At 39.8% G+C, this 25,392-nt stretch overlaps 1 protein-coding gene across 3 annotated transcripts in view; it reads left to right on the forward strand.

Moving 5' to 3' along the window:
- The first annotated feature begins 3,002 nt into the window (after positions 1-3,002).
- NDFIP2 (Nedd4 family interacting protein 2) overlaps positions 3,003-25,392 on the forward strand; it is a 47,185-nt gene continuing 24,795 nt past the window's right edge. For 2 of the 3 annotated variants that reach the window (XM_069878312.1, XM_069878329.1), the window contains exons 1-3: positions 20,115-20,240; positions 21,926-22,082; positions 23,540-23,667. In XM_069878312.1, the coding sequence (XP_069734413.1) occupies positions 20,154-20,240; positions 21,926-22,082; positions 23,540-23,667 (372 nt within the window). In that variant the 5' untranslated portion in view covers positions 20,115-20,153. Of the gene's footprint in view, positions 3,129-20,114; positions 20,241-21,925; positions 22,083-23,539; positions 23,668-25,392 lie in introns of those variants that run through there. The other variant, XM_069878320.1, reaches the window with a different exon arrangement.

Raw genomic sequence — 25,392 nt, forward strand, 5'->3', positions numbered from 1 at the left:
GCACATGGCTTTATTATGGATCCAGGCACACGAGGAATACCTCTACCAAATCATGTGCCGTGCACAGTTTTGGTTTCCATAAATCAGGTAACTGATACATATCAATTAACATTTCTCTGAAAACTATTACATACTGTAATTAATTTTGGGGAAATTATTTACATTTATCCTTCCCAGTGCTACATCATCACTGTCTGCACACATCCAAACTTCTCTATTTATTTTTTTTTTATTTTGTTGGTCTGCAGTGGAGCAATGAGGGTTGTCCATCTTACCCCTCTTCTGGCCTTTTAGTCCTTTCTCCTATAGTTTTACCTTGTGTTATAGCATGGAAGAGGAGAGGAGAAGGAGAGTGGAGAGGAGAGTGGAGAGGAGAGTGGGGAGGAGAGGAGGAGAGTGGAGAGGAGAGTGGGGAGGAGAGTGGGGAGGGGAGGGGAGGAGAAGGAGAGGGAGAGGAGAGGAGGGGAGGGGAGGGGAGGGGAGGGGAGAGGAGAGGAGGGGAGAGGAGAGGAGAGGAGGGGAGGGGAGGGGAGGGGAGGGGAAGGAGAGGGAGAGGAGAGGGGAGGGGAGGGGAGGAGGGGAGGGTGGGGAGGGTGGGGAGAGGGAGAGGGAGAGAGGAGAGGGAGAGAGGAGAGGGAGAGAAGAGGTCTGACCCCATCATTACTTAAGCAAGGCATGGATTTGGGGCAGTGAACAGCCTCAGAGAACAGTACTGCTGTGAAAACTGCAGGGAAAGGGCGGAGGTACAGATGCCCGCCCCCGAGCTGGGCGCTGGGTCCAGGACCTCTCACAACCCTCGGCCCCGTGTACCCTCCCTGCCTCCACCAGCAGCAGAGAAAATGGCGCTTCGTGGCCAGCAGCTCCAAAGGGAGCCCCGGGAGAGGCGCGGAGCCCCGCGCGGGGCAGGGCGGGCGGGACGAGTGGGCGGGATGCAAAATACTCGTTCTGCTGGAATTCATTGTGCTGTTTGCTTCTTGCAGTTCGTAGGAGGAGTAGTTACTGCTACAAAACCTGGAATAGTTTTGATTTAAGCTAAAGTAAAGTTTCATCTAAGTACTCGACGATCTTTAAGGTCCCTTCCAACCCAAGCAATTCTATGGTTATAGTAATTGTATTTTTTTGAAAGTTAGACAGAATGCCCCTCTGATAGCGTGTTTTCTTTCAAAGAGTGTTTTCCCAGACGCTGTTCATTCTTTGGAGATGATAACATCTTGAGTGAAGTATGATCTGTGCTGAACAGATGACTCTCTGTAGTCACCTCATAGCCTTTCCCCGTTTCAAATCCAAGGCCAAGCGGAGAGATGGAGCCACTTCCAAATTAGCAAGAGTTTTGACTGTTGTTAAATTCCTAAGAACATTAAAATTAATGCTTGGAAATTAAGAGAATATGCATAAGATTTCTAGGAAAATCTATACATGTGCATGTTAGTGGGAAATATATTCTGTAACCAGCTCTTCTCGCTGCACGAGATTCATGGAGATTGCTCCCTGATGTTGCCCAGGTCTGATAAAGGATTCTTCCTTTCTAAAACTCCAAAATGAGTCTTAGAGAGTTTATTCGCCAGCATTTTCGGTACTCCAGTCGTTAGTTTAGCCTCATTTATATTAATATGGCAGTCACAACCTTAATGTCAACACTACTCAAAATATATAAGCTTTTCTGAATATTCATTGCAAAAATTACTTGAGTGCAATCCTTAGAGCTTTTTTTCCCTTCAATTTGTTGTACTTCGTGGCTTTGCTGTGTATGTAAGGTTGTACTACAGAAGCCTGAAATCTTTACTGCCATCTGAAGTTCAAATTCCTGCTACGATCTTCTTGCTGAACCCTGAATTATTTATACTACTTCTGTGTTTTAAGCTTGAGCAGTGCAGACAATGCAGGACCAGGGAAGTGACTGTGCCCCTGTACTCAGCATTGGTGAGGCAGAACCTCAAACGCTCTGTTCAGTTTTGGGCCCCTCATTACAAGAAAGACATTGAGGGCCTGGAGCGTGTCCAGAGAAGGGCAATGAAGCCGGTGAACAGGCTGAAGAACAAGTCTTATGAAGAGTGGCTGAGGGAACTAGGGTTGTTTAACCTGGAGAAAAAGAGACTGAGGGGTGACATTAGCACTGTCTACAGCTGCCTGAAAGGAGGCTGTAGTGAGGTGGGTGCTGGTCTCTTCTCCCAAGTGACAGGGGATAGTATGAGAGGGAATGGCCTCAAGTTGCACCAGGGGAGGTTCAGGTTGGACATTAGGAAAAATTTCTTCACCAAAAGGGTTATTGGGCACTGGAAGTGATACTGAAACTGTTGGCAAATAAAACTCTCTAAGGCTTATTTTGGAGTTTTAGAAAGCAAGCATCCTTTTTCAGGCCTGGGCAGCAGGCGGGAATGATCTCCCTCAATCACATGCAATGAGACAAAGGCTGGTACTGAACATATTTCCCACTTACATGCACATGTATAAATTTTCCCAGAAATCTTATGCATATTCTTTTACTTTCCAAGGTCTAATTTTAATGTTACAAAATAGCAACCGTCAAAACTTCTGCTAATTTGGAGCTGGCTGCAGCTCTTTGCTTGACCTTGGCTTTTAAGAAATGCAGAAACTCCAAACAGAGGTGAGAGACCAAACAGAAGAAGAGACCTGATTAGCACAAATCATTCCTCACACAATACGTTATAATTTTCAAAGAAAGGACATTTTATTGCTCTCTACAGCTACCTGAAAGGAAGTTGTGGCTAGGGGGGTGCTGGCTTCTTCTCCCAAGTGACAGGGGACAGGACAAGAGGGAATGGCCTCAAGCTCTGCCAGGGGAGGTTCAGACTGGACATCAGGAAAAAAAAAATCACAGAAAGGGTCATCGGGCACTGGCAGAGGCTGCCGAGGGAGGTGGCTGAGTCCCCGTCCCTGGGGGGGATTTAAAGGACGGGCAGCTGGGGTGCTCGGGGATGGAGCTCCAAGACGTCCCGGCTCCCTCCCAGCCCCGCGCCCCTCGCCGGGCGAGCGGTGCCTGCGCCGGCTCCGCCCCTCGGGGCGGGCTGGGGGCGGTCGGAGCGGGTCGGGTCGGGTCGAGCGAAGCCGAGCGCAGCCTCGGGGCGGCCAGGATGGATCTTCACCAGCCCGCCAGCCGCTACCGAGTGGTGAGTGCGGCGGCCCCGCTCGCGTCCCCGGGTCGGGGCAGGGAAGGAGGGAGCGGCGGGGGTGCCTCCCCTTCCCCCGCGGGGACACCGCGGCCCTTCCGCAGCGCCGGGCGCGATGGCGGCGCGGGGACAGCCGGGCCCGCCCTGCGCTCCCTCGGCGGCCCCCGGGGCGGCCTCTGCCTGCCCCTCCCCCTCGGAGCTGCCCCCTTTTCTCCCCCTTTCCCCTTTTCCCCCTCGGGGCTGCCCCCTTTCTTCCCTCTTTCCCCTTTCCTTCCTCGGGGCTACCCCCTTTCCCCTTTCTCCCATCGGGGCTGCCCCCTTCCCCCCCCCCCCTTGTCCCCTTTTCCCTCTCGGGGCTGCCCCCTTTCCCCCTTGTCCCCCTCCGTTCGGGGCCGCCCCTTTTCCTCCCCCTTCCCGCTCGGGGCTGCACCCTTTCCTCCTTGTCCCCCTCCCCTCGGGGCTGCCCCCTTGCCCCTTTTACCCTTTCCCTCCCCCTTTTTTCCCCCCACCCCTTTCTCCCCCCCCTTTCCCTTCCTCTCGGGGCTGTGCCCCTTGCCCCCTTGTCCCTCTGCCCCTTGCCCCCTTGTCCCTCTGCCCCTTGCCCCCTTGTCCCTCTGCCCCTTGCCCCCTTGTCCCTCTGCCCCTTGCCCCCTTGTCCCTCTGCCCCTTGCCCCCTTGTCCCTCTGCCCCTTTCCCCCTTGTCCCTCTGCCCCTGCCCTTCGGGACCGCCCCCTTTCTCCTCGCCCTCCCTCTCGGGGCCGCCCCCCTTTCCCTTTGCCCTTTCCAGCCTCCCCTCGGCTCTTGGGGCGATGGGGGTTCCCTCGCCTCGCTGGTGTGGGGGTGTCGGGCCCCTCCGGAGGGCGCCGGGCAGGGATCAGCCCTGCCTCCCTGCGGAGTTAGGGAAAAGGCAGGGAGGGGCGTGTGCGTCTGGGCATTGTGCGCGGGGAGCCAAGCGGCGTTCTGCTCCAAAAGTTCCTTTGTAATGGCTCGTGGCTTGTCTGACGCAGGGATGGCGTGTGGTGCTTGTTGTCATCTTCAAACCCGTGTGTCTGTGTGGATACGCACGCGCATGTGCGCTGGCTCGCTGAAGATGAGGTGCGGGGAACTGTAAAATGCTGTGCAGGAGACTGACCTTCGGCAAGCCTCTGCTTGTGTCTGTACACACACACATGCACACAAGCCGACGCTGGCTGACTAAAGAACAGCCTTCAGCACTTTTCAGTTCATTGGGTCCCGTTTAAAACCATTCTTTACTTCCGCCTAAACTTCACTGGAGAAATAAAAATTTAGGATGCAAAATATTTGTCGTGCTGGAATTGATTCTACTGTTTATTTCTTACTGTTGTTAGTTTATCATCATTTATATTCATCTTGCCGTCATAACCTCCTTTATGTTCATCTTGCAGTCACAACCTTAATGTCAACGATACTCTATAAGCTTTTCTGAGTATTGGTTGCAAAAATGAGTGCTGTCAGTCTCCTCAGAAGCTTAATTTTTTTCCTTCAGTTTGTTGTACTTCGTGGCTTTGGTGTACGTGTAAGGTTGTACTACAGAAGTCTGAAGTCTTTGCTGCTGTCTGCAGTTCAAATTCCTGCTGTGATCTTCTTGCTAAACCCTGATTTATTTATGTTATTTATGTGTTTTACAGCTTGAGCAGTACAGACTATGTCCATAGAATTAATCACATTTTGTGCACATGTAGAATAAAATACTGATATTTATATTCAGATTGTTGACAGATTATGATCTTTTTAAAAAAAAAAGTAATCAGAAAACCCTTGTAATAGATTTGGAATATCTATTTTGAGAATCTTACTGTGTGGGTAGTTTCTGTATGCTCTTGGACAATTATATTCTGGGATTGTCATAGCTGGTGAACATACTTGGCACCCTGCAACTACTCGAAGAGTGACGTATGCCTTTAGGATGCTACCAGGAAGCCAGGCATTTTATGGGTCAGTGTTCTCTAGCACGCTTCTTTACCTGCACCTTGCTGCCATAATCTGGAATCAGCAGAAGTCCTAAAGTCTTTCCATTTTGGCAATGGAGAACAAAAATGCTGGCAGAGCATTTTCTTAAGAGCCTGCAAACATGATCTTCCCTGAGGCCTCAAGTAACCTGGGTATGTTTTAAAAGGCCTCAGAATATATGCTGTTAAACTTCAGACAAGCATGAGGGAAACTTTTAATTCCATTACTCAAAGGAGTACATGAGATGGAATGAAGAAATAATTTACCTCTCTAATATTTTTATATTACACCTGATTAGGAACTTCTAGTGATGGTGTTGATGCCCAGGTTTCAGTGAATGCTCTTCCCTGCTGCCTTTTGAAAGGGCTAATCTTAATATTTGACAACAAGAGTTGGCATAGTCTGTGTATGTTAAACTTTGTGGTCAGTTTGTGTCACTGACTTCTGTTACAGAAGTGTTCTCTGAAGTTTTTGCAGTTACGGCACCTTAAGTTCCATTGAATTTGTTTTAAGTCACAATGAAGGTGCTGCCTTCATCTGTGATGTACTCCAGAGCTTACAATTTGGCTGTTACTGCCCCATAGGAAAGACCATATTGTTTTATCGTCTCTCTGTTATATCTGACTGCTAGACATTAAGATACTTGTAATGTTATTTACTTGCCGTGTTGGGTCAGAGAACAGAAGGAACGAGGCAATTGCGGATATTCTTAATTAGCACCTCATTATTCAAGCATATGATCTTAAGTGTTATGCATTTGCTTACAAAATGGCGGTGATAGGTAGTAAGCAATAGATTATTGCGGATTTTATGGTTGTGTCCTAATTTTTAAGGGCAAAATATAGAAGAGAAGTATGACTTAATGTGGCTTATGTTGCATTAGTTTTCTGATCATCCCTCTCCTTCGTGCTAAGCTGATGAAATCTGACCAGTTCCACGATGCTCGCTGTATGTCTTTTCAATGATACCCATTCTACCTAACTGATCTTTTTTTTGCTCTATTCAGGGCAAGTTTCTCTCTAAAGGGAAAGAATTATAGGTGTACATGATTACTGAAAGAATTCTGACTTGCATTTCCTGGCAGTTACAGTTGCACTTCAGTGAAGCTGAAGGAGGTATCTCACTGCTACCTCTTTTTATTTGTGATTTCTTCAAGTAAGTTAAACTAGAAGACTTTAAGAATGGCAGGCGATTTATTTTTGAGCTTTAGCACAAGCCAGTTTTATGACTTCTGAAGAAACAGAAAACGCCTGATCGTAAAGCTAACCCTCAGCTTTGCTTGTTTATCTCTGTCAGAAATAGCACTAAAGCTTTGTTCTTAATCTTAATCTTTCTTGTGCATCTGCATTTTAAATAAAAAGCAATCACAAAATGTTCAAGCCAGGCAGCTGTTAAAAACCTGGTACTTGGAACTGCAGCAAAGTCAGTGTTGTGAGCAAAGAGCAGGCAGTACATCAGCATTATGTAACTATTAATATCTGCAGCAGGCATGTGTGATTTGTATTGCTTTGTACCCCTCCTTTTTTGTCCTCCCTTCATAGGGCAAGACGACAACTAATTGATGTGTAAGAGTTTGTTATGCTTCCCTGCAGGAATATGACATCAGAAGTGAATTAGCCAACCTTTGTCTTGCTTTACTTCCTTTTTTTTCTTAGTCACTTGTGTGCTGCAATCCTTTTGGTAAGCGTGTCTTAAATTTTACATTTGTTACAGGTATACCCAGTTCAGTTGTGTCATTTCCTTATTGTTGTAATTCTTTTTCTTCCCCTGTTCTTATTGCTGTTGGATAAGGGGACAGACATCAACTTCAGGAAAATTACAATCAGAATTCTAGAGTAATCGTTCTAGGTACAGTTGAACTTGATGATGTCAAAGGTCTTTTCTAAACAAATGATTCTGTGATTCTCCTGATACTTCTTACCTTCTGGCCCTTTGTCATCTGACCTCAATTTCTGCATTACTCTCGTCTGAAATGTCTGTTCCTAGTCCACCTTGTTTGTCAAAAGAGTGGTTTAAATGATGCTTTGTCACTCTATACTGAAACAAAGAAAAAGAAATGCAGCCGTTTTCTGCAGTGCATAAAACTGGGTGAGCAGCTAAGTATGAAAGTTCCAGATTGCCTTGTGTTTTTTTTCTGTGAAATGTGATTTTCCAGAGAACTGAGTCATGAGGGAAGACTTCACATGCATATGAGTGATCTAGGCACTGAAATCCCATTGAAGGCTGCAGGGCTTACAGGCTGAACTACTTAAAAATTATAATCAACTTGCTATTCTCCCCAGTCCTTTTTGATTAAAGTTTTGAGTTTTCCATTTGAGGTCAGGTAGTCATCAGTCTTTGATGTATGGGGTGTTCAGATAGGTAAGTGGTGAAAGGGGTAGGTAGCTAACTGGGGCAGATGGAGCCAAAGGCAGCAGTCCACATGGGTGTCAGTTTAGCTGTCGCTGGGCCTGCTGTGTCACTGTAGCACCTGGATTTGGTGGGGTTTCTAAATGATGGGTAGTGCAAGACTCTGAGACAGCAGCCTGCAATGGTACAGCACTGTACGAGGTTAAAGAAATTGTGATTTTTAGAAGATGTGTGGATCTTAGATGAGTGAGTTATGTGTGCTCTCTAGAAGCAGGGGTAAGAGATGAAAATTGCTACTGTGAAGGCTTTATTCCAGTCCATTTGCCTGCACAATGCAGTGTGTTGTGAATAGTTTTACAATTATGTCAGATGAGGCTTAATTTTCTGTACGTCTTAACACTATTGTCATCGACTCTTTACCCTTATGAAGTTATTTGGTTAAATACCTTTAATCAAAGCCAAATTGTCTTTGTAGGTCTAAAACTAAGGCACGGGTGGATGAGGTGCTGGGGGATATGGTTTAGTGTTTGATGGGAACGGTTGGACTCGATGATCCCGTGGGTCTCTTCCAACCTGGTTATTCTGTGATTCTGTGAAAACACGTGAAAATCGACCTACGCAGGAAATGTGCACAAAGAAAAATCTCTTCCTCCTTCCTTTCTTTTCACGGGACTGATCCTAATAGTGATTGCAAAATAAAATCCTGAATGTTATTTATTGTATGGGTTTTTTTATATAAGGCCCCTAGCTTATATCACCATGCTTTTTTAAATATTTATTGTCTTTGGAGAAATTTTATGTAATTGGTCTTCCTGATCAGACTGAGCTAGCTTACAATATGGAAATTCTGTTCCTTTCTACAGATCTGGTACTGATGTCATAAATGAAAGATGAAATATTGCATTTAAGGGCCTGTGTTTATAGCACTAAAAATATTGAGTAGAGATGCATTAAGTGATAAACTTTACTGTTGTTTCCCTGTGACAGTTGCACTGATATTTTTACTCATATGAACCTCTTCATCACTGAAGATAAAATTTTTCAGTGAAACACCTAGCATAAACCTTTAATAGCTTAGAAGTGTAAATGAAGATCTTCTGAAATAAGTTAAACAACAGTTTCAAAGAATGGGCTGTCCTTGCATCTTAATTTTTTGTTTTAATTTAATAATTAACGTTTTAAGTGTTGGATTTATTTCTGTGACATTTTTACCTGTAACAAATTTGTCTGTTAAATATGGTGAGTTTTTCTTGAAAGGGTAGCTTGAATGTTTTCATAAACACTTTTCCCTAATTTTTATGAAGAATCCTGCCACAAATGAAGAAGAAAAATTATATATGTTGAGTTATGTTTGGAGATTCAGTATTGATGCAGTGAATGCTTAAAAAGTCATGTTTTACATTTTTTTTTCACTTTTTAGTTAAGTTTGTCAGCACTTTCTGTTCCATATGAACAAGGAAACCTCATTTCTCTTTGTGTGTCCCTCTTATATCAGGGTGATCAGATGCCAGACAGGTACAATTCTTTCTGTCTATTCCCTCTGTAAATAAAAAGCAGGTTGATCTAACTTTGTGTCTTGGCATTACTGTCTGGTTTTTGTATTCCTCTTTCAGAGGGCCACAGGTAGAACACCCAGCTCTCCATCTGATTCACAGAAGCAGCACTGGCTCACTGATACAAGAAGAGTGATAGCTGTTACAGTGGCCTTCTGGTTCTTTATGTGGGCACAGGTTGTGTCGTGTGGGCAGTTGCCTTTCTTTTTGACATGGACACAGAGGGACACAAGGTGGTTTTTGCCAGCCCTGCACACAAATATGTTTAGTCACATAGAGCCCCACTTCTTCATACTGAACAGAATAAAATTAGTAGCAAAAAGCATCAAGACTTACCTGGATTGTTCCACTTGGTTTTTTCTCCAAAGGTCTTGGTTGAGTCTGCATGTGGGTAGTGCAGGAGGAGAGGGTTGGAACAGGACTGTTTGTTTTGGTGGCTGGAAGCTTTTGGTGTGGTTGAGCCTGTCTTATGAAACTATGGCATTTCTAGGTTCTTGGAAGATGCACAAAGCCAAAAGAAAGATGTACCTGAGCTGTGCAGTGGCATTAAATGTAATGTAAAAGGACAGTTTCAGACTGTGGCATGTGTACATGCCACATCTAGTGACTCTTCTAATCCTATCAAAAAAAGGCAGAAGTTCAGTAGCAGGAATAAAATACCTTCAAATGGCAGGGTTGGCAGAAGTCAGCTGTGACGTGGCCAAGCTAGATGTTCTTTTTGTGTTATCTTAAAAAAGAGAAAATAAGCACTTTCTCAGCTTGTCGTATCTGAAAAATGTGGTAGGAGCCACATCAGGATAATCTCAGAAATCAAGCACTACATTAATAAAAAACACTAGCAGCAGTCTGCTAGATGGGGAAAATGAGGCACTTCTGACAAATGGCCAATTCTGGTCTTATTTTGAAATTTTCTTCCCAGTGACAGTGCTGTCAAAACAAGGAAGATATGACAGCTGGTGATGTCATCACACCTAACTTTGTGAGACCTCAGTGCTCGGTTTACAGTTTTAGATTTGAATGTTGTGGTGAGTTTCATAGCCTCAAACTTTATTCTAGGCTTCAAGTACGTCAGCTGCTCTGGAAAGAGGAATGTACAAATGGATGTATACCAGTACATGCACTTTCGACAAGCCATTTTCAAATGGAGAAGAAAAGTAATCTTAAGAGGTTATGAATAAAAAAAAAAAAGAAATAAATGGCAACTTGTTAGGTTGGAGAGGCACTGCCGGCACTGCCAGCTCTTCCTACTGAAACGGAGCTATTGCACAGCCAAGACTGTGGGTTCGAGCTGCCTCGGGCTTAGGTCTCCCACTTCCTGGACAAGTGCTGTCACAACTAGCCAATTTTAGTAAAATGGGCACCCTCTTTGCCAGATGTGTTTTTAATGAAAGTGACTAACTACTTCTGTTTTGTGCTGAAATCATTTCAGACTTGCACAGTGGAAGCTCACAGCACATGTCAGGATGTGGATGCCTTACGGCTTTGAGACTTACAGCGAAAGTGGAAAATATATTTCCATTCTATCATTTAACTACTTATTCCGCTTAAACATCGTTTCTGTTACCGTAGGCTAAGATTAGCCTAAAACTGATATAGTCCAATTTACTTCTCAGTCACTCTGTAGCCAAAACACTAGATATCGAGTCACCCCCTCAAACCCTCCCTTGGGTGTGCCTCCTCCATTTAGAATGGACAGAATAACATGGAAAACAAGCCTCCAAACTGAGTGATGTAGACACAACAAAATCTGGTCAGTACCCTGTGCATTACTTCTATTTATGATTCTAATCCCATTTTTCTTTTTCTTGAGTTACTGTTCAAGGTACTTAGCAGAAATTTGCTATCTTTCTCCTTGTAAAACATGTCCTTCCAGTGAAAAATAGAGATCAAGATTTTCCTTCGAACTATTCTATGGTGGCTTAACATTTGCAAGCATAGTTGATCCACTTTGGCTTTGAACAATATTTTACCTTTCGACAGTAATCCTGTTAATGTTGACTGATTATTGTGGTTAGAGAGGTCAGAGTCATTTACTTGGTAAAGCTGTATATGTAGCTTGAATTACTGAAAATGGTTTTGCTTTTCCCCGATTAATCTGAAAAGGTTATCTAGAGCAGGCTTGAAAAATTATTGACAAGAGGAGGCTTACAGTATCAGTCATTTCCTTGTTACAGAAAATAAAATTGTTTGGTTTTTTTTGTTTTTATAGAGTACCACAAGGTCATATTTAAGCACTGCTTTGGTATGGTTAGTGTAGTTAACACTTGTCATCTTTGAGGAGTGAGTGATGCCTTTGGTAAAGCATGAGACAATTGGGATAAGAGGGCTGGGTGAAACTGTCTGTTTAGATCATGGTGCTTTAAATCATTTGTCATATTTTGGTATTTAAGGGAAGCAGTACTTAAGACATTTTTAAGGAATGTACTGAAGCAGGCTCTTAATTGAAGCCTCAGAGTTGTGGTCGCAAAATTTGCTTGTATCAAATGCCTAGAATAAATTATTAGGAGAAAGAGTTGCAGAAGCTGTTTACTCTTACAAACTTGTTCCAAATTCTAGAATGAGTGTGCATAATTTGAATGAATGAGCTGGCCACTAAAGCCTTGCAGCAGTGATGATGAGAAGTATGGCCTATGTTCGTTTCCCATGTACCTCAATGTCTAATACTTCTTGTTTTAATACCCTCTTGTGGTCTAGAGGTAGCACTAGTTTGGTCATCTTATACTCTCCTTCAAAGAGATGAATTTCATGGACTGCTGCATCATTTTTCATTCACTTTTTTTTTTTTTTCTGCCTTATAATCAACTTGCTGGAAAATGCTTGTCTAGCAACAGAGAAGTCCAGATATTTGTCCTTTGGGCCACGGATTTTATAGGTCTGCTAAAAAATGCTTAGTTGGCAATCTTTGGCTCTAACAGTAGGGTTGAATAAATTGGATGCTATCTATTGAGACATAACAATGTTGTTTAAAGAAAGGGCTTTTAATAGTCACTGCAGTTGTGTGAGTTGTGTTTGTCTTTGCTATGAAACTTTATTAAAGCTGTGCATACCATAGTGGGTGGAAGAAAAGGGAAGCCACAAATCAAAATGAGAATCTTTTCAGTAGAGCCTGTTTTTCTGCGTACAGTGTGTAAAAAAAAAAAAAAAAAAAAAAAAAAAAAAAAAAAATTGTGTTCAGCTGTTGTTGTGTGCGTGTGTGATGTTAAACTATTGCAGTTTCTGTCTGTATTATCTCTCTGCATTGTGGAACTTGAGTACTTAGTTTCCAGTTACTAAAAAATGAGTTATCCTGAAAACATCAGGCATATTTGACCTCTAACTGTAGAGTGTTTGCTCTTATTAATTAATAATATCACCATATTTATATTTTATTTAATGATTGCATTTAGAGCTACTCTGTACTGTTGAGTAGGAAACTGTTCTGCTTGACTAGTTTTATTCAAATACACAAGCAATAAACCTCTCTGTCAATAAAGTTGAGGCATTTATAGGTTTCCTTGGAGTTACTGTAGAATTTTCAAGGCACTTACCTGCTATGTAGGAGAGACAAACTCAAATCCTTTTTGTTCTACTTCTCTCAAATCAGGGTCTTAATGTGAAGCTGTGTGCTCCTGCAGTTGTTTCCATGCTACTTCCTCAGGAAAAAACTCTTTTTTTTAATTCCTCCCCTTGTAAAATGAATTTGTGTTGTCTTCATTAAGAATCTTGGTGCATGACCCTTCCTGCTGTACTTGGGTCTTTAAGTGGAGCATGCATAGTATATTTAGAGAAAAATTCAGCTTTTTCAGCCTGGATGAATGTAGACTAAAATGGAAGATGGAACTGACTGGTGAATATCGAGTTTGCTCTTGGTGACAGCTGTGTCCATTTGCTACTTTTACAAGCTTTCCTATTCCCTCTGCTTTTACCTTTTATGTGGTTTGTATGCTCTGTGTGACTTTGGACTGACCAGGATCTACTTTCTGTACTGATCCTATAAAGTTGCTGGTAAGTCAAGACGTGACCTTTCGACTTGCAATTTTTGGAGCCGTCACTAATGGTTTGCTGAAGCTGTTGGCTAGTGGCAGCTGCCAACAAATCCTGATGAAACCTTGCCTGTCATCAGGGAAGCTGTTGAGAAGGAAGCATCATTGCATGAAGCCTGAAACCTGCCCTCATGTTGGGTCTTATATGCAGTTTTGGGATCTTCCAGGAGGAGCTGCAGAAAGTAAAAGGAAGCAACCTTCTTAAAAATGGTGTCTGAAAGGGGTAGTGGCAGTTGGAAGTAATCAGTGCTTATGAAGTCTCCAAGGCAATGGGCAAAGCACTTGTGGAGCTGGTACTCATCAAATTGTGCAGTATTAAAACCAGAGAGCACTTGCTGAAATTTGGTTGGAATCACAGAAAAGAGTAGGAGAAGCGAACGTATGTGGTTTATAATTACATGAAATTATTAAGGTAGATAGTACTAGCAGGGTTCAGGAACACAAATTCACACACGTCCGTAACAGATGCAAGTGGAATAGGCAGAGGTGTACACTTTAGCAGCTGTCGTATATCAGCCGTGAATGTTGGGGGAGTCTGTGAAAGATGGATGGCAAATAAGTGACTAAGACTCATGTGCCGTCAATGTATCACCTGATGATTGTGTTGGACATGGAACACTTCTTTTGACCACTGATCTCAATAATAAATTTTAGTTTTATTAATGGGTGTATATTATACACTTTTAATTTCTAACTAGAAAATCATTGAGAAGGAGAGCATATTTTGTGCTTTGTTTATGGAATTTAAACCAGTTCCTCGAGCTGTTCTTGAGTTACCATTTGCCAAACAGAAGGCTACATGGTAATCTTTGTAGTAGCTTTTAAAGTCTAGAGGAACTCAGAGTTGCAGTACTTCATAATGTTCAAGCTGTAGAATAAGCTTTTTACCAATATTTTTCTATAAATATTTTTGTATTCATGCTTGAAGATTTGAAAAATGTTTGTCCCAGATATAGTCTGTAGTATTGGAGACTTCAGGGCTTTTGTTGACAAATTTCACAGTCAATTCCTATAATCATGCAGTAGGAAAAACTCTTGGAAGTTGTTCTTGATTTTTAATTGTAAAATTTTGTAATAAATATGAAGCATATATCTGTTTCGATCATACCAAAATTCCAGTATTCAGGATTATTTCTGACTAATTCTTTAGTAGGAAGGAAACGTAAAAAAAAAAGTGGAGAGAAATTGGTGTACTTAAAAGGCTAACTCTACACTCCTAGTAATTAGTCTTAGAATATTTACTTTTAGAAAAGAGCTCTTATATTGACAAATGGCATGTTACTGTTGTAATAGTAGCTCCACTGTTGCTGTTAATGTGGGGGATGGGAAGGAATGGGTGTCTTGGAAGTCATATGGAATGAACGCAAATTGTGTATATTGTGCTGTTAAATGTGTAATTCATTGCTTGCTTCTGGATTATAAGCCACAAAAAATGAACGTGAAAGTATGTACATAAAAGTAGCCACTAGGATGGAGAGAAAGATATATATCTGTGTATATATGTGTATATCTACACACACACTTCATGTATTTATAATTCTTTTATTACATTGTTTTCCTTCACAAAAAAAAAAAAATCCCCCTCAGGTTAAATATACCTAGTTAAAGAGAACTGTCTAAAGTGATACAACTGTTACTTAAGTGAAGTGCATGTAAAGCATTTCTCATTGCTTTTGATAATTTTATTTTTACATGAGGGAGTCTCTTTTTGGCAGAAAAAATATTCTGTTGCAACATAGTTTTCAACAATGTTCAGTTTAAATATGTTTTTTGATTCTCTTGGTAGAAGTGCCTCTAGAGGTTGTGGGTTTCCATGGTACCTGATCTTTATTTAGCAGACACTTGGTATTTCTAGACAACAGTGGAACGGCAGCAATGGACTTCTGTTCTACTTTTCTGATCCTAGTGCAGATTTTACACCTTTGACCTTCTAACATATTAACTGCTGTTGAAAACTTTCTGCAGAGATGCATCAAGAGGAAATAACTGTCATGAAAGGCTGTTGCTAGATCTGAGTATGTGATAGTTGATGCTTGCCAAGTTATGGAATGGTGGGAAAATATTATGTGGATCTGTTCTGTGTGGTCAGGAATTCCGATCAAGTTTTATCACTTAGTTTTAAATGCGTCAAAGCAAAAAGTAACTGGATGTTGCTGGAGTTTTGTGTTTTACTGGAATGTACTGAAGTGCCTTAAAAACTTAAATGCTTAATTCTTTACTAGAATATTAATCTGAAAGCTTCTCAGTCACCAGGAGATGATATTTCTCTGGAGTGTTGTGGCTGTGGTCAGGACTTTGCGTTTCAGGATAGGATGTGTTTGGTGCTGAAGTGCAATTAGCTAATGTCCTACAAGCTGGGAGGTTAACGATCTGATCTGTGTAGGTCCATAGTAGGTTAGTGTTAAAACACAAATTTGAACTAAGTTATCAGTGGTTTACAAAACCAGATAACAAGGAGAAAGCTAGTAAGTTAAACTAAATGGTGAAATATTTATTTCAAATGTCATTGTGGATATGTTTTTTTTTCCCAATAAGCAAGATATTAAAACATTTATTTTGCAGAAGGATATATTTATGTCTTCTGCGCTTATAATTCTTATCTAAGTGTAATTACAGGTTTTAGTTGCGATTATTCAGTGGCATCTAGTAACCTAAATTAGGACTGATTTATCGTAGTACTTGAATGGCATTTGTGGGTTAATGGTATGGATTTTATGGGTTTTTCTAAAAATAAAAAGTAATAGTCGAACATGGGAGCTGTAGAGACTATTAGGTACCGTACAGAAACAACAGAGGTGGGGAAACAGGTCAAAGCTGTCTCCAACATGAAGTGTTTCTATAACAGTTGCAGAATTAAATTTTATTTCAAGATTTCTTTTGTTTTTTTTTCCTCTAAAATACCAAGATTAATGCTTAGCTATGTGAGTAAACCTATTTTTAGGGTACTAAAGCTGAAAGAAAAATGCAAAATTGTTACACAACAAGCATTTAATGTGTGGCTTGTTAATGTGTTTGAGTGAAATTGTTTTTATGTAGATAGAGAATTCTGCTTTCAAGCCTTAGTCTCCTAGGATTAGTGTTTCATTTGTAGTACTTTATTACAGATTTACAAATCACTACCAATAAGCAGGTGTAAAAGACCTTTGAATTTTTCAGCAAGCAAAAATACCACCTGTAGCCTATGGAGGGGATAAGCTTCTTGAAAGTTTAACGAAGATGTTAGCAGTTTTCTTTTTAACCTGTTGGTTACACCTCTAATATTTGTTACTGTACTAGTATGGAAGGTGGCGTGAATCTAGTGCAGGAAAGTTGCAATACTTTTGTTCACTGCACAGGCAATCTGTAGATGAGTCTTTTGTGTGCTTCCCTCCAGCACTAGAAGCTGCAGTAAGTGGATATTTTTGGTTGAACTTTTGGCTGAAAGTCTGAAAAACTGCCTCTAGAAGACCAAAGTGAAGACTATGAACCTCTGTTGCTGAGTGTTGATTTTTGTGGAGGAAGTGTAACAACGGATTGGGTTAGGACACAAAGATTGAATTTTCATGGTACGCTTAGTTGTCTCCACACTTTTACTTAAAGCATAATATTAGATCCAGTGTTACTGAGTTTGTATGCATTGTATTCATTTTAATGCAGTTTGAAAGAACCCATGAACTGGTTGGTGTAACATCATTTGAAAGGCTAGAAAGGAGGACATGTTAAAAGTGCTCATAAGATTGCTAGGGAGAATGCAGTGCCATTCTGTGGTGCCTCAGGCAAAACCATTACTTCTAAAACTTATGCAAAAGCTTACCTAAAGTCAGGCTTTGTCAAGATGAGCTGGTGATAAAAGAGGAAACAGGAAAAGAAAGCTGGTTAGTTTGCTATGGTTTATTTTCCCCTGTGTGGCAGTATCTTCTGTGTAATTTTGTGCTGCACTGAAATGGTATGAAGATAGTGTATATTTATAAAGAAGGTCTTTCAAAATGCTTGCATTGTGCTGTTGAAGTTAATTATGTTGCAATAATTTTATAATGTAATGATTTCTTTAAATAGTATTTTATGAAATAGCAAACAGCAGCTTTTGAATTTTGCATAAAAGAAGGCAATGGAGATAGTGAGTACTGTTTAGTCACAGTCAGTATAACACACAGAGCTAGCCTGTGCTACTTTAATGCACTCTATCAGAAAACATCATTCTAATCTTGTGTATGTATGGTACAGTTGACATAAGACATATTCTTTTCTGTTGGTTTTTTTTTACAGTTTGTTATATTTTAATAACTCGTCCATATTGACACTCTTGTACAATCAGTCAGTTCATCAAGCAAACTCTCGTTATCCAAAAAAAGCAAACTTTTGTAGGTCACACAAAATTGCTATCTGCAGGTAAATGAAAAGTGTAAGTAGAGAATGAGATCTTCCTCCTAGTTTTAGGTTTTTATTTTGAAAATTGGAGTCCCCTCAGTAAGGGCTTCTGCACTTTCTTATGATTCATGTTCTTTGTAGGGTGTCAGCTGATTTCAGGCATTGTATCCAATTACTTTGGAAACGTTTACATAAACAAACCAGCAGACTTTAGGAAATCATTTACAGAATGAGATGCAGTACTTCGAGTAGATTCTTCATAAGGAAAAAAGTAATTGTAAAATACAGGTAACTATTTCCCACGATGTTTTGATACCAATAGCTCTGACACTGATTTTTAGCTTCTTCTGAAATGAAATAGTGACTCATTGTTTTCTAGAGCCTTTCTGGGAAAGAAAGGGAAGACAGTATAGGGTAAAAATCATATGATGGAAATTAATGCTTTCCTATACTGTACACAGCCTAGTAGCCAGCTTGAGGTTTTGAGTCATTAGTGTCAGAAGAGTCATTGCCTCTTGATCAAAATTTGAATTTTAAGTGTCCCATCATAGATATTTCTTGAGACTATAAGCAGCATGACTCTTAAGCCTGTAAAGTACTGTAGTTTGACAGCTGCATAAGCAGGAATTGACGTACTTGTCTAAGCAGCATAAGAGCAATATGTCTAATAAGAAAGTGTTATCTTTTTTAATTGTAAAGCTCCATGTAGTCAGCCAGGTACTCTGTATACAGACTAAGTTATGAACAAAAAGAAATGTATTTGTGTCCTGCTTTTAAATGTTGGGGTGGGGTGCAGGGGAAAGGACTAATTTACAGTTGTCAACAGTTTAGTAGGTTGTAGCAATTGTTTTGTCCATAATCTTGACAAAAGCAACTATTTTGTGTACTACTGTGTAGTGGTGCACTGGGGACATGGGAAGGGGCTGGGATTAAGAAGTGTGAATTCTCCTGAGTCCATTAATTAAAAAGGCAGACAAATCTTAATATTGGGAGAAAAAAAAATCTTATACATTGTTTTTATCCTTTTAACGCTAACTGCCGTTTCAGGTAACATTTAAGTACATAGCATAAGTAATGCCTTGAAACAGACATTTTCTGTTCCATTCTGAGTGTTTTTTAGCTTGGTTTCTATGGCAATGAAACCTATGCAGAGTGTTGGGCCTCTTCTTCCCCTGTCTCCAAAAATAACTTCTAAATTTACCAGCCAGTATAAGCCAAAATTAAATGGGATAGGGGAGGCTCAAAAGTAGTTAGTTGCTACTGATTTCAAGCAAACCAGTTACTCCACAGAGGAGAATCAGTAACCTGTAAAGACGCAGCAGAATTGCTGCAAGACAAAATGATATAACCACTGCTGTCTATCCTGCTGGCATAGGCAAAATTTCCAGCTTGCTAGGGCAAGTTCTACTGCAGTTGTAGGGTTTTATTGTTTTGGTTTGGTTTTTACCCCAGTTGAGTCCTCTGAGAGGAGCTGAAGTTACTGCCTTCAGGAGAGAGAAGGAGATGGGACACTTGAATGAGAGCTAACAAAAGCTGATTTCTGTTCTTGGAACAACTTGTATTTATTATTCTAGCTGTAAATATTCAAGCTGCTTAATCTAGTTCTTGTGAGTTTTGTGATGGGGGACTCTGTAAGGACTCTGTCACACCTACAAATGGGCAGTCTTCAGACAAAATGTTTAAAGCAAAGAGAGAAGCATAGTCTGACTTTACAGACTCCTTTTATATTTTGCTTTAAGTTGCTGCATTAAGGTAAGCTTGATGCTTTTTAGAATTTCAGAAAGGTCTGTATAGTAGCAGATGGGATAAATAGAAATTCTTCGTCCATGAATACAAGTCCTACAAAGTAAAGACCTTTTGAATGATCTACTGGGCTTAACAGGGCTCTCTTGTATGGAGCCGTTAGGATGGAATTTTTCTGTTTCCTAATTGTAGTTGCAGTAAGACTTGAATGACTTGTTAACTTGGTCTTTGAAGGCAATAAGTCTCATGTACATATTCTCCCATTCTCATGTTACCTCCATCATTTGTAACTGTTATTAAATTACAGATAATTTGAAGAAAGTTAACTTTCAAGAAGGTACCTAAGACACAAATTTAATTTCTTAAGTAATGGCAAAATGGATTTTGATCACTAATATGGTCTTTGACCAATGAGCTGCTGTGGATCTCTGTCTTCCAGGTAGTGACAGCACATCCTTGTGGCTTGGTAGGGGAAAAAAATATTGCAGTGATTGAAGTGGAGGACAAAAGGAAAGAAAGAGTGGAAGTAACACACAGATATCCATTAATGAGGCTTTAATTTTTCCCCTGCTGGTAGTACAGGTTCTTGTGGTGCGGTAGTTGGAACTGCACACACATTCCAGTTGTAGTAGTATGTGCTCACGTGTGCATCGTGCCTGTGTGTATATATATATTTACGTATATGTGTGTGTATATAAATGTAGTTTATATGTATAGCTAAACTCTTCAATCTTTAAGCTATAGTTCCTCAAATACAGTATTTGGAGGGACTACTGAAAAATGACGAAAAATTATTTAGCAGGTAACTTTATAGCTTTTTATGATTTGACACGTTTAAAGAGAAAAGCATGGTAGAAACGATAAGAGAAGTTTTTCTGTTGCCCAAACTTCTTGTGAAGCATCTTCTGTTTTCCCTTGAACAATCTTTTCAGTTTATCTGCTTACTGTTGAAATGTCTTCTATGCTTGTAATTCCCACTGTTAACCTTAGTTTTTAATTAGAAAGAAAAGCTTGGAATTTGAACCTGCAGAACTTTAAACATGACCCAGCGATGTGCCCTTGCAGCAGAAAAGGCTAATGATATCTTGGGCTGCACTAGGCAAAGCGTTGCCAGCAGGTTGAGAGAGGTGACCCTTCCCTTCCGCTCAGCATTGGTGAAGCTGCAGTGCTGTGCCAAAGCTGGGACTCCCCAGCATAAAAGGAGTGTGGACGTGCTGGAGAGGGTCCAGCAAAGGGCCGCCAAGATGATAGAGACTGGAAGATCTCATGTATGAGGACAGGCTGAGAGAGATGGAAGTCTTCAACCTTGAGAAGGCTCAGGGTGATCTCATCAATGCCTATAAATATCTGAAGCGATGGTGAAGCCAGACTCTTTTCAGTGGTGCTCAGTGACAGGACCAGAGGCAATGGGCACAAACTGAAACACAGGAGGTTGCCCCTGAACATAAGGAAACACCCATTTGTTATTGTTATTATTATTTTTATATAATGTGAGGATGACTGAGCGCTGACACAGGTTGTCCAGGCAGGTTGTGGAGTCTTTATACTTGGAGATACCCAAAAGGCAGCTGGACATGGTCCTGGGCACTAGTTATAGGTGGCTGTGCTTGAGCAGGTGAATTGGACCAGGTGGCTTACAGAGGCTGCTTCCAAGCTCAGCTGTTTTGTGAACTTTGATATACTCTGGATATAAAACAATTTTGCTATAAATGTTATATTACTTAGCAAAGAATTTAGCATTCTTTCTTCTGAGAATGTGCTTTTCCCAGTAATCTGATAATACTTTACCTAATATGAAATTAATGTAGAAGTATTCTTAATATTTTTGTTATTGAAAATGAAATAATATTTTTCGGTAGGGTATTCATAGAAACTATGAATTTGAACTTACAGAATACTTTTTCAGATGTGTTCAATCTACTAATTTTCTCTTCTGAGTTTTAAATATGGTACTAAGTAGTTGCCTACTGGCATCTTAGCTTGTAGTTTTCACTAGTGTGAACTATCACTTTTTTGCTTAATGCTAGTACTCTTAAAGTTTGATTCATATTTGAAACACTATCAAGTTAGCTAAAATAATAAAATTATCTTCTATAGGAAAAGCTATTGCTGCATTCAAATTCCACTTTTTTCAATCAACATTCTTGCTTATCTGAATTCATATTTCTATATATGTTTAACTGCATATGCCCTTTTAAAACTGCAGATTAAAAAACAACCAACCAAATGAACCAGCAACTTAAAGTTAGGGAAAGGATTCTGTTCAGACTGGAAAGAAAAACAGAATGTTTTGAAAGTGTTTCAAAGAATTTGATTCGAGGAGCTTTCTGACAGGATGTAAAAATACAAAAATCCCAGTCACAGAATTAGAAATTTGTCTTTATTTTTCATTTCTTCTAGATTAATACAATAAAATATAGTGTTGTAATTTAAAATGAGTTTGTACATTTTATGAATATATTTAAGGAAAAAATTGTAATAGCATTCATATATTTATATATAAAAAAGGTATTTTTTAGCCTGAATTTTCCCCTGTAGTAAGCACTTGAAATTACAGATATTTAAGGCTCTATGTTTAGATCACTGGTGAGAAGGAATCCATTTCTGGGGAAAAGATAAGACAGTTAATCTTTAGCTGTTCGCTTAAAAGGATTTAACTGGACTGCTTAAATTAGTCACATGCTGGTTTGTAAATAATTTTCAATTGTATTGAAGCATAATCTTCTCTCTTTATGAAGATGGTTCTGCAAGTACTAGGTTGTCATGGGAAGTATTCCCTGAACATGTCTGAAATTTGTGTTTTTCTTCCAAGCTTCACAATGAGGATGACCCCCCAGAATCTTCAGCAGTTGAGCAACCTTCCGCGTCTACAGAAACTACGCAGACTCCTCAGACAACAACTGTATCTGAAGCAGATACTTCCCCTCCACCGTACTCTAGCATAGCTGTAGAAGCAGCTGCAACCTCAGGTATTTCTTGCATAACAGCTTGTCAGGGAGGAGGGTGTATGAATCAGCACTTGTTTCAAAGTGATAGGATGCTGCAGTTTGGGTTTTTTTTTTCCTATGCACGCAATTGCAGTAAAAAGATATGCTTTCATGCACAGCCATTTGTCTGGTCTGTTCAGAAAAAGCACACTTCAAAGCTAAAATAATTGTTCCAAATTACTAGTCTAAATGGTTATTCATTAATTAGTGTAATAGGTTTTATTTAAGTCTGTGTGTAGTTAAGTTCCACATTTAATCTAAATCGTTGAGTAGTGCTCCATTATTAGACCGCATTAGCAATTTTCATTGCCTCTTATAGAAAAAAAAAAGCCAAAACACTGATTTGTCAAATCTCAAACTACTTAAGTACATGCCGTTGTTTGGTGAAAATACTGCCATGGAAAGATACATTTTGCATTTGCTCTTGTTAGAACGTCTTGAGGAACATGAGTAAGAGGGGTCTTTTTCTCCATTTATTCAGTATTTTCTTTCTCATGAGGTTGTGACTTTTCTTCTGGCTATGGGAGGCCTAGCAGCAGGTAACATTGAAGTTCCTGTTTAGGCATGCATCTCCCATGTGCCAAACAATTATTTTAGAAGTAACCTCCAACCTAATTATTTTAATGTTAATTAAAGGAGAAATATCCTGCTCTTGTTCTTGGAGGCAGTGTTTGCAAGTATACGTAGCTATGCTGAATTATCTCTATATATAACACCTATGTGTTGGTGTGCTGACGAATCTTTTTACCATGGGACTTGGTGCTGACAAATCCTTATCACAAAAACTGTCTTGTTACAAACTACTACTGTAGGAGGAAGCTCCAGGTCTGTTTTAATTAATTTTTATTTATTTTGTTAATAATTCTTTTGTGTGGTGATGCTTTACTATTTAAATATATAAGAAAGAAGTGTGTGGTCCATTTTGATAGAAGGATCATTTTTAAAAGAATGTGGTGGAACTGTAATGTTAGGAAAACAATTGTTCTTAGAACAACTGCAGTTAGCAATCAGTCCATGCTAATAAAAATACAACATGGTTATTACCAAACTTACCTAATTAATTGATGTTGATAATGAATAGGGGAAGTTTAGTATGTTTTCGTGCATGTCTTTTGAATGTTTGATAAAAAGCATTTAGTTGGAATGCTGTGGGATGTAACTTGGCAAATACGATTTTTTTGTTCATAAATATGCTGGCTCCTTACAGAAGGTAAGATTTCTGCCTTGAGTAGCAACTAACAGCACTATCAAGCTGCTACTCTTATTTTATAAAAACAAACGTTTTAAAAATCTTGTAAGAACTTGAACTACAAATATCATTGATTCTGGCTTCCGTTGAAAAAAAAATACTTTTAAGCTCAATAGTTACGTGCGCGTAAAATTTAATATTCTTGACAACTTTTTGGCTTAAAAATGCATAACCTCTTTATTTTGAACAGAAACACACAATGAATTTTATCCTGTACCACCTCCATACAGTGTAGCTACCTCTCTTCCTACTTACGATGAAGCAGAGAAGGCCAAAGCTGCAGCAATGGCAGCTGCTGCAGCAGAAGTTGCCCAACGAGTAAGTGTGCAGTTCTGCTTTATTTCAGTTATGTGAAACCTGTTAGGCTAATCTAATGGTTTATAGTAATTCGGCCTACATTATGGCCTACTTATTAAAATGATGGTGGGCTTGTTATTTAAATATTTTGGATGCTTAGATTTTGTATAGTGTAAGTTAGTTCTAAAGTACTATGATAAGTGTATTATACTTAATCTTCTCTGAGGCATAGCTACTGTATAAATAACTTTAAAAGCCAAATTTTGCACTGATTTAATAGTTTATCCAGTATTTTGTCATTTTTTAATTAGGTATTTACGTATTAGTTATTGCTGATCCTTAGTGCTTCAAATGGTAAAAAAAAATAATTAAAAAAATAAAAAAAAAGAACACGGCAGATGTTTAGAGAAGAAGGAGAATTTCAACAGTCAAGGAGGGCAAAGCTCAAATAATGTTGATCCTTTAAAAGGAAAGGTCCCTATTGGTTGCTCCATGAAAATTTTCATATTGAAGTTCAAGAAAATGTTCCAAGTACTTAAAAGAAAAAAAAAAAACCAAACAAAATGTCACACACCAGAATTTATGATAAACAGTACCTTAATTAATAGGTATATATCCAGTGCTTATAGTTTTATAAGAATTAATAGTGTAAAGAATACAATCTTCAAAATAGAAAATTGATGTCTTCAATTGGGATTAAATGTTAGTTTTGTAAACATAGCTCTTCCTTTTTTTCTCCTAAATTTTTGGAATGTGAAAATTCTGCTGTTTGGTAGTATTGGCCATGGTAGCTTCCAGTGCTTTCACTAAAATCTCCACCTTGATCAAATATGATTACATTTGAGATACATATAAAATCTTACTGGCTGCAGTGTGCTTATGACCAGAAAATATTCTAACCTGTCAGGAAGCTGTTCCTTCCTTGAGTGCCATACAGTAGTGAGTGTACAACACTCACTTTAAGGTAGGCACAGCTAAAATTAAAATGGGTTTGTGTAACATCACCAGTGAAAGTGTTACACAGATCTGTTCTACTTAATGCAGTAGGGAGCCAGGAACCCTTTCACGGTTACTTGACAGGTTTCCATTGTGAGGTGATGATCTTCAGTTGTAACCATGTAACTGCTTTAATAGGAGCACAGATTCCATATAGTCTGTTCTTACTGCTTGTCATATAAGTAAAACTTCTGCTGAAATACTGGTCTGAGTGAAACCCTCAGTCTGAAACGGAAAACTTTTAAACTTACTTGGAACCCAAATTTTAACTCTTAGGTTACCATTACCAGGCCTGTTACACCTCAGACAGGATATATGCAACTCTGTTGGAAAATTCTTGTTGCTTTTGACTTTGTTTATCTAGAAGCCTGTGAGGTGAAAGTTTCAGGCATAAGCAATCTTCCTTGACCTGAAATTCAGAGGGAAAACTTCAGACTGGGGTTTGGCCAGTTTCAGGAATAAAGCTTAGCAAGGAAAAATAACATCAGTGGGGTTTTGCCTTTTCATTTTAAGCTGGTTTTACTTTGGAGACCTTTCTCACATGTTAAGGTCACTGTGTCACAAACATCTTTTGCCCTTTTGCAGAAAATCGTTCTGACTTTGGACAAATTACAAGTTTTTGAGCAATTTTCCACAGCTAATACATATTGCTTCAAATTTAGTAAATGTGTGGAGATTGTCTTGCATGAAAAAGTTTAGACTGCTCATAGGTCTGAAGGGGATGGGACTGCAGGTGTGCTGTCACCTAAG

Source organism: Phaenicophaeus curvirostris, chromosome 1 (genome assembly GCF_032191515.1).
Source record: "Phaenicophaeus curvirostris isolate KB17595 chromosome 1, BPBGC_Pcur_1.0, whole genome shotgun sequence".
In the NCBI taxonomy this organism is placed as follows: Eukaryota; Metazoa; Chordata; class Aves; order Cuculiformes; family Cuculidae; genus Phaenicophaeus; species Phaenicophaeus curvirostris.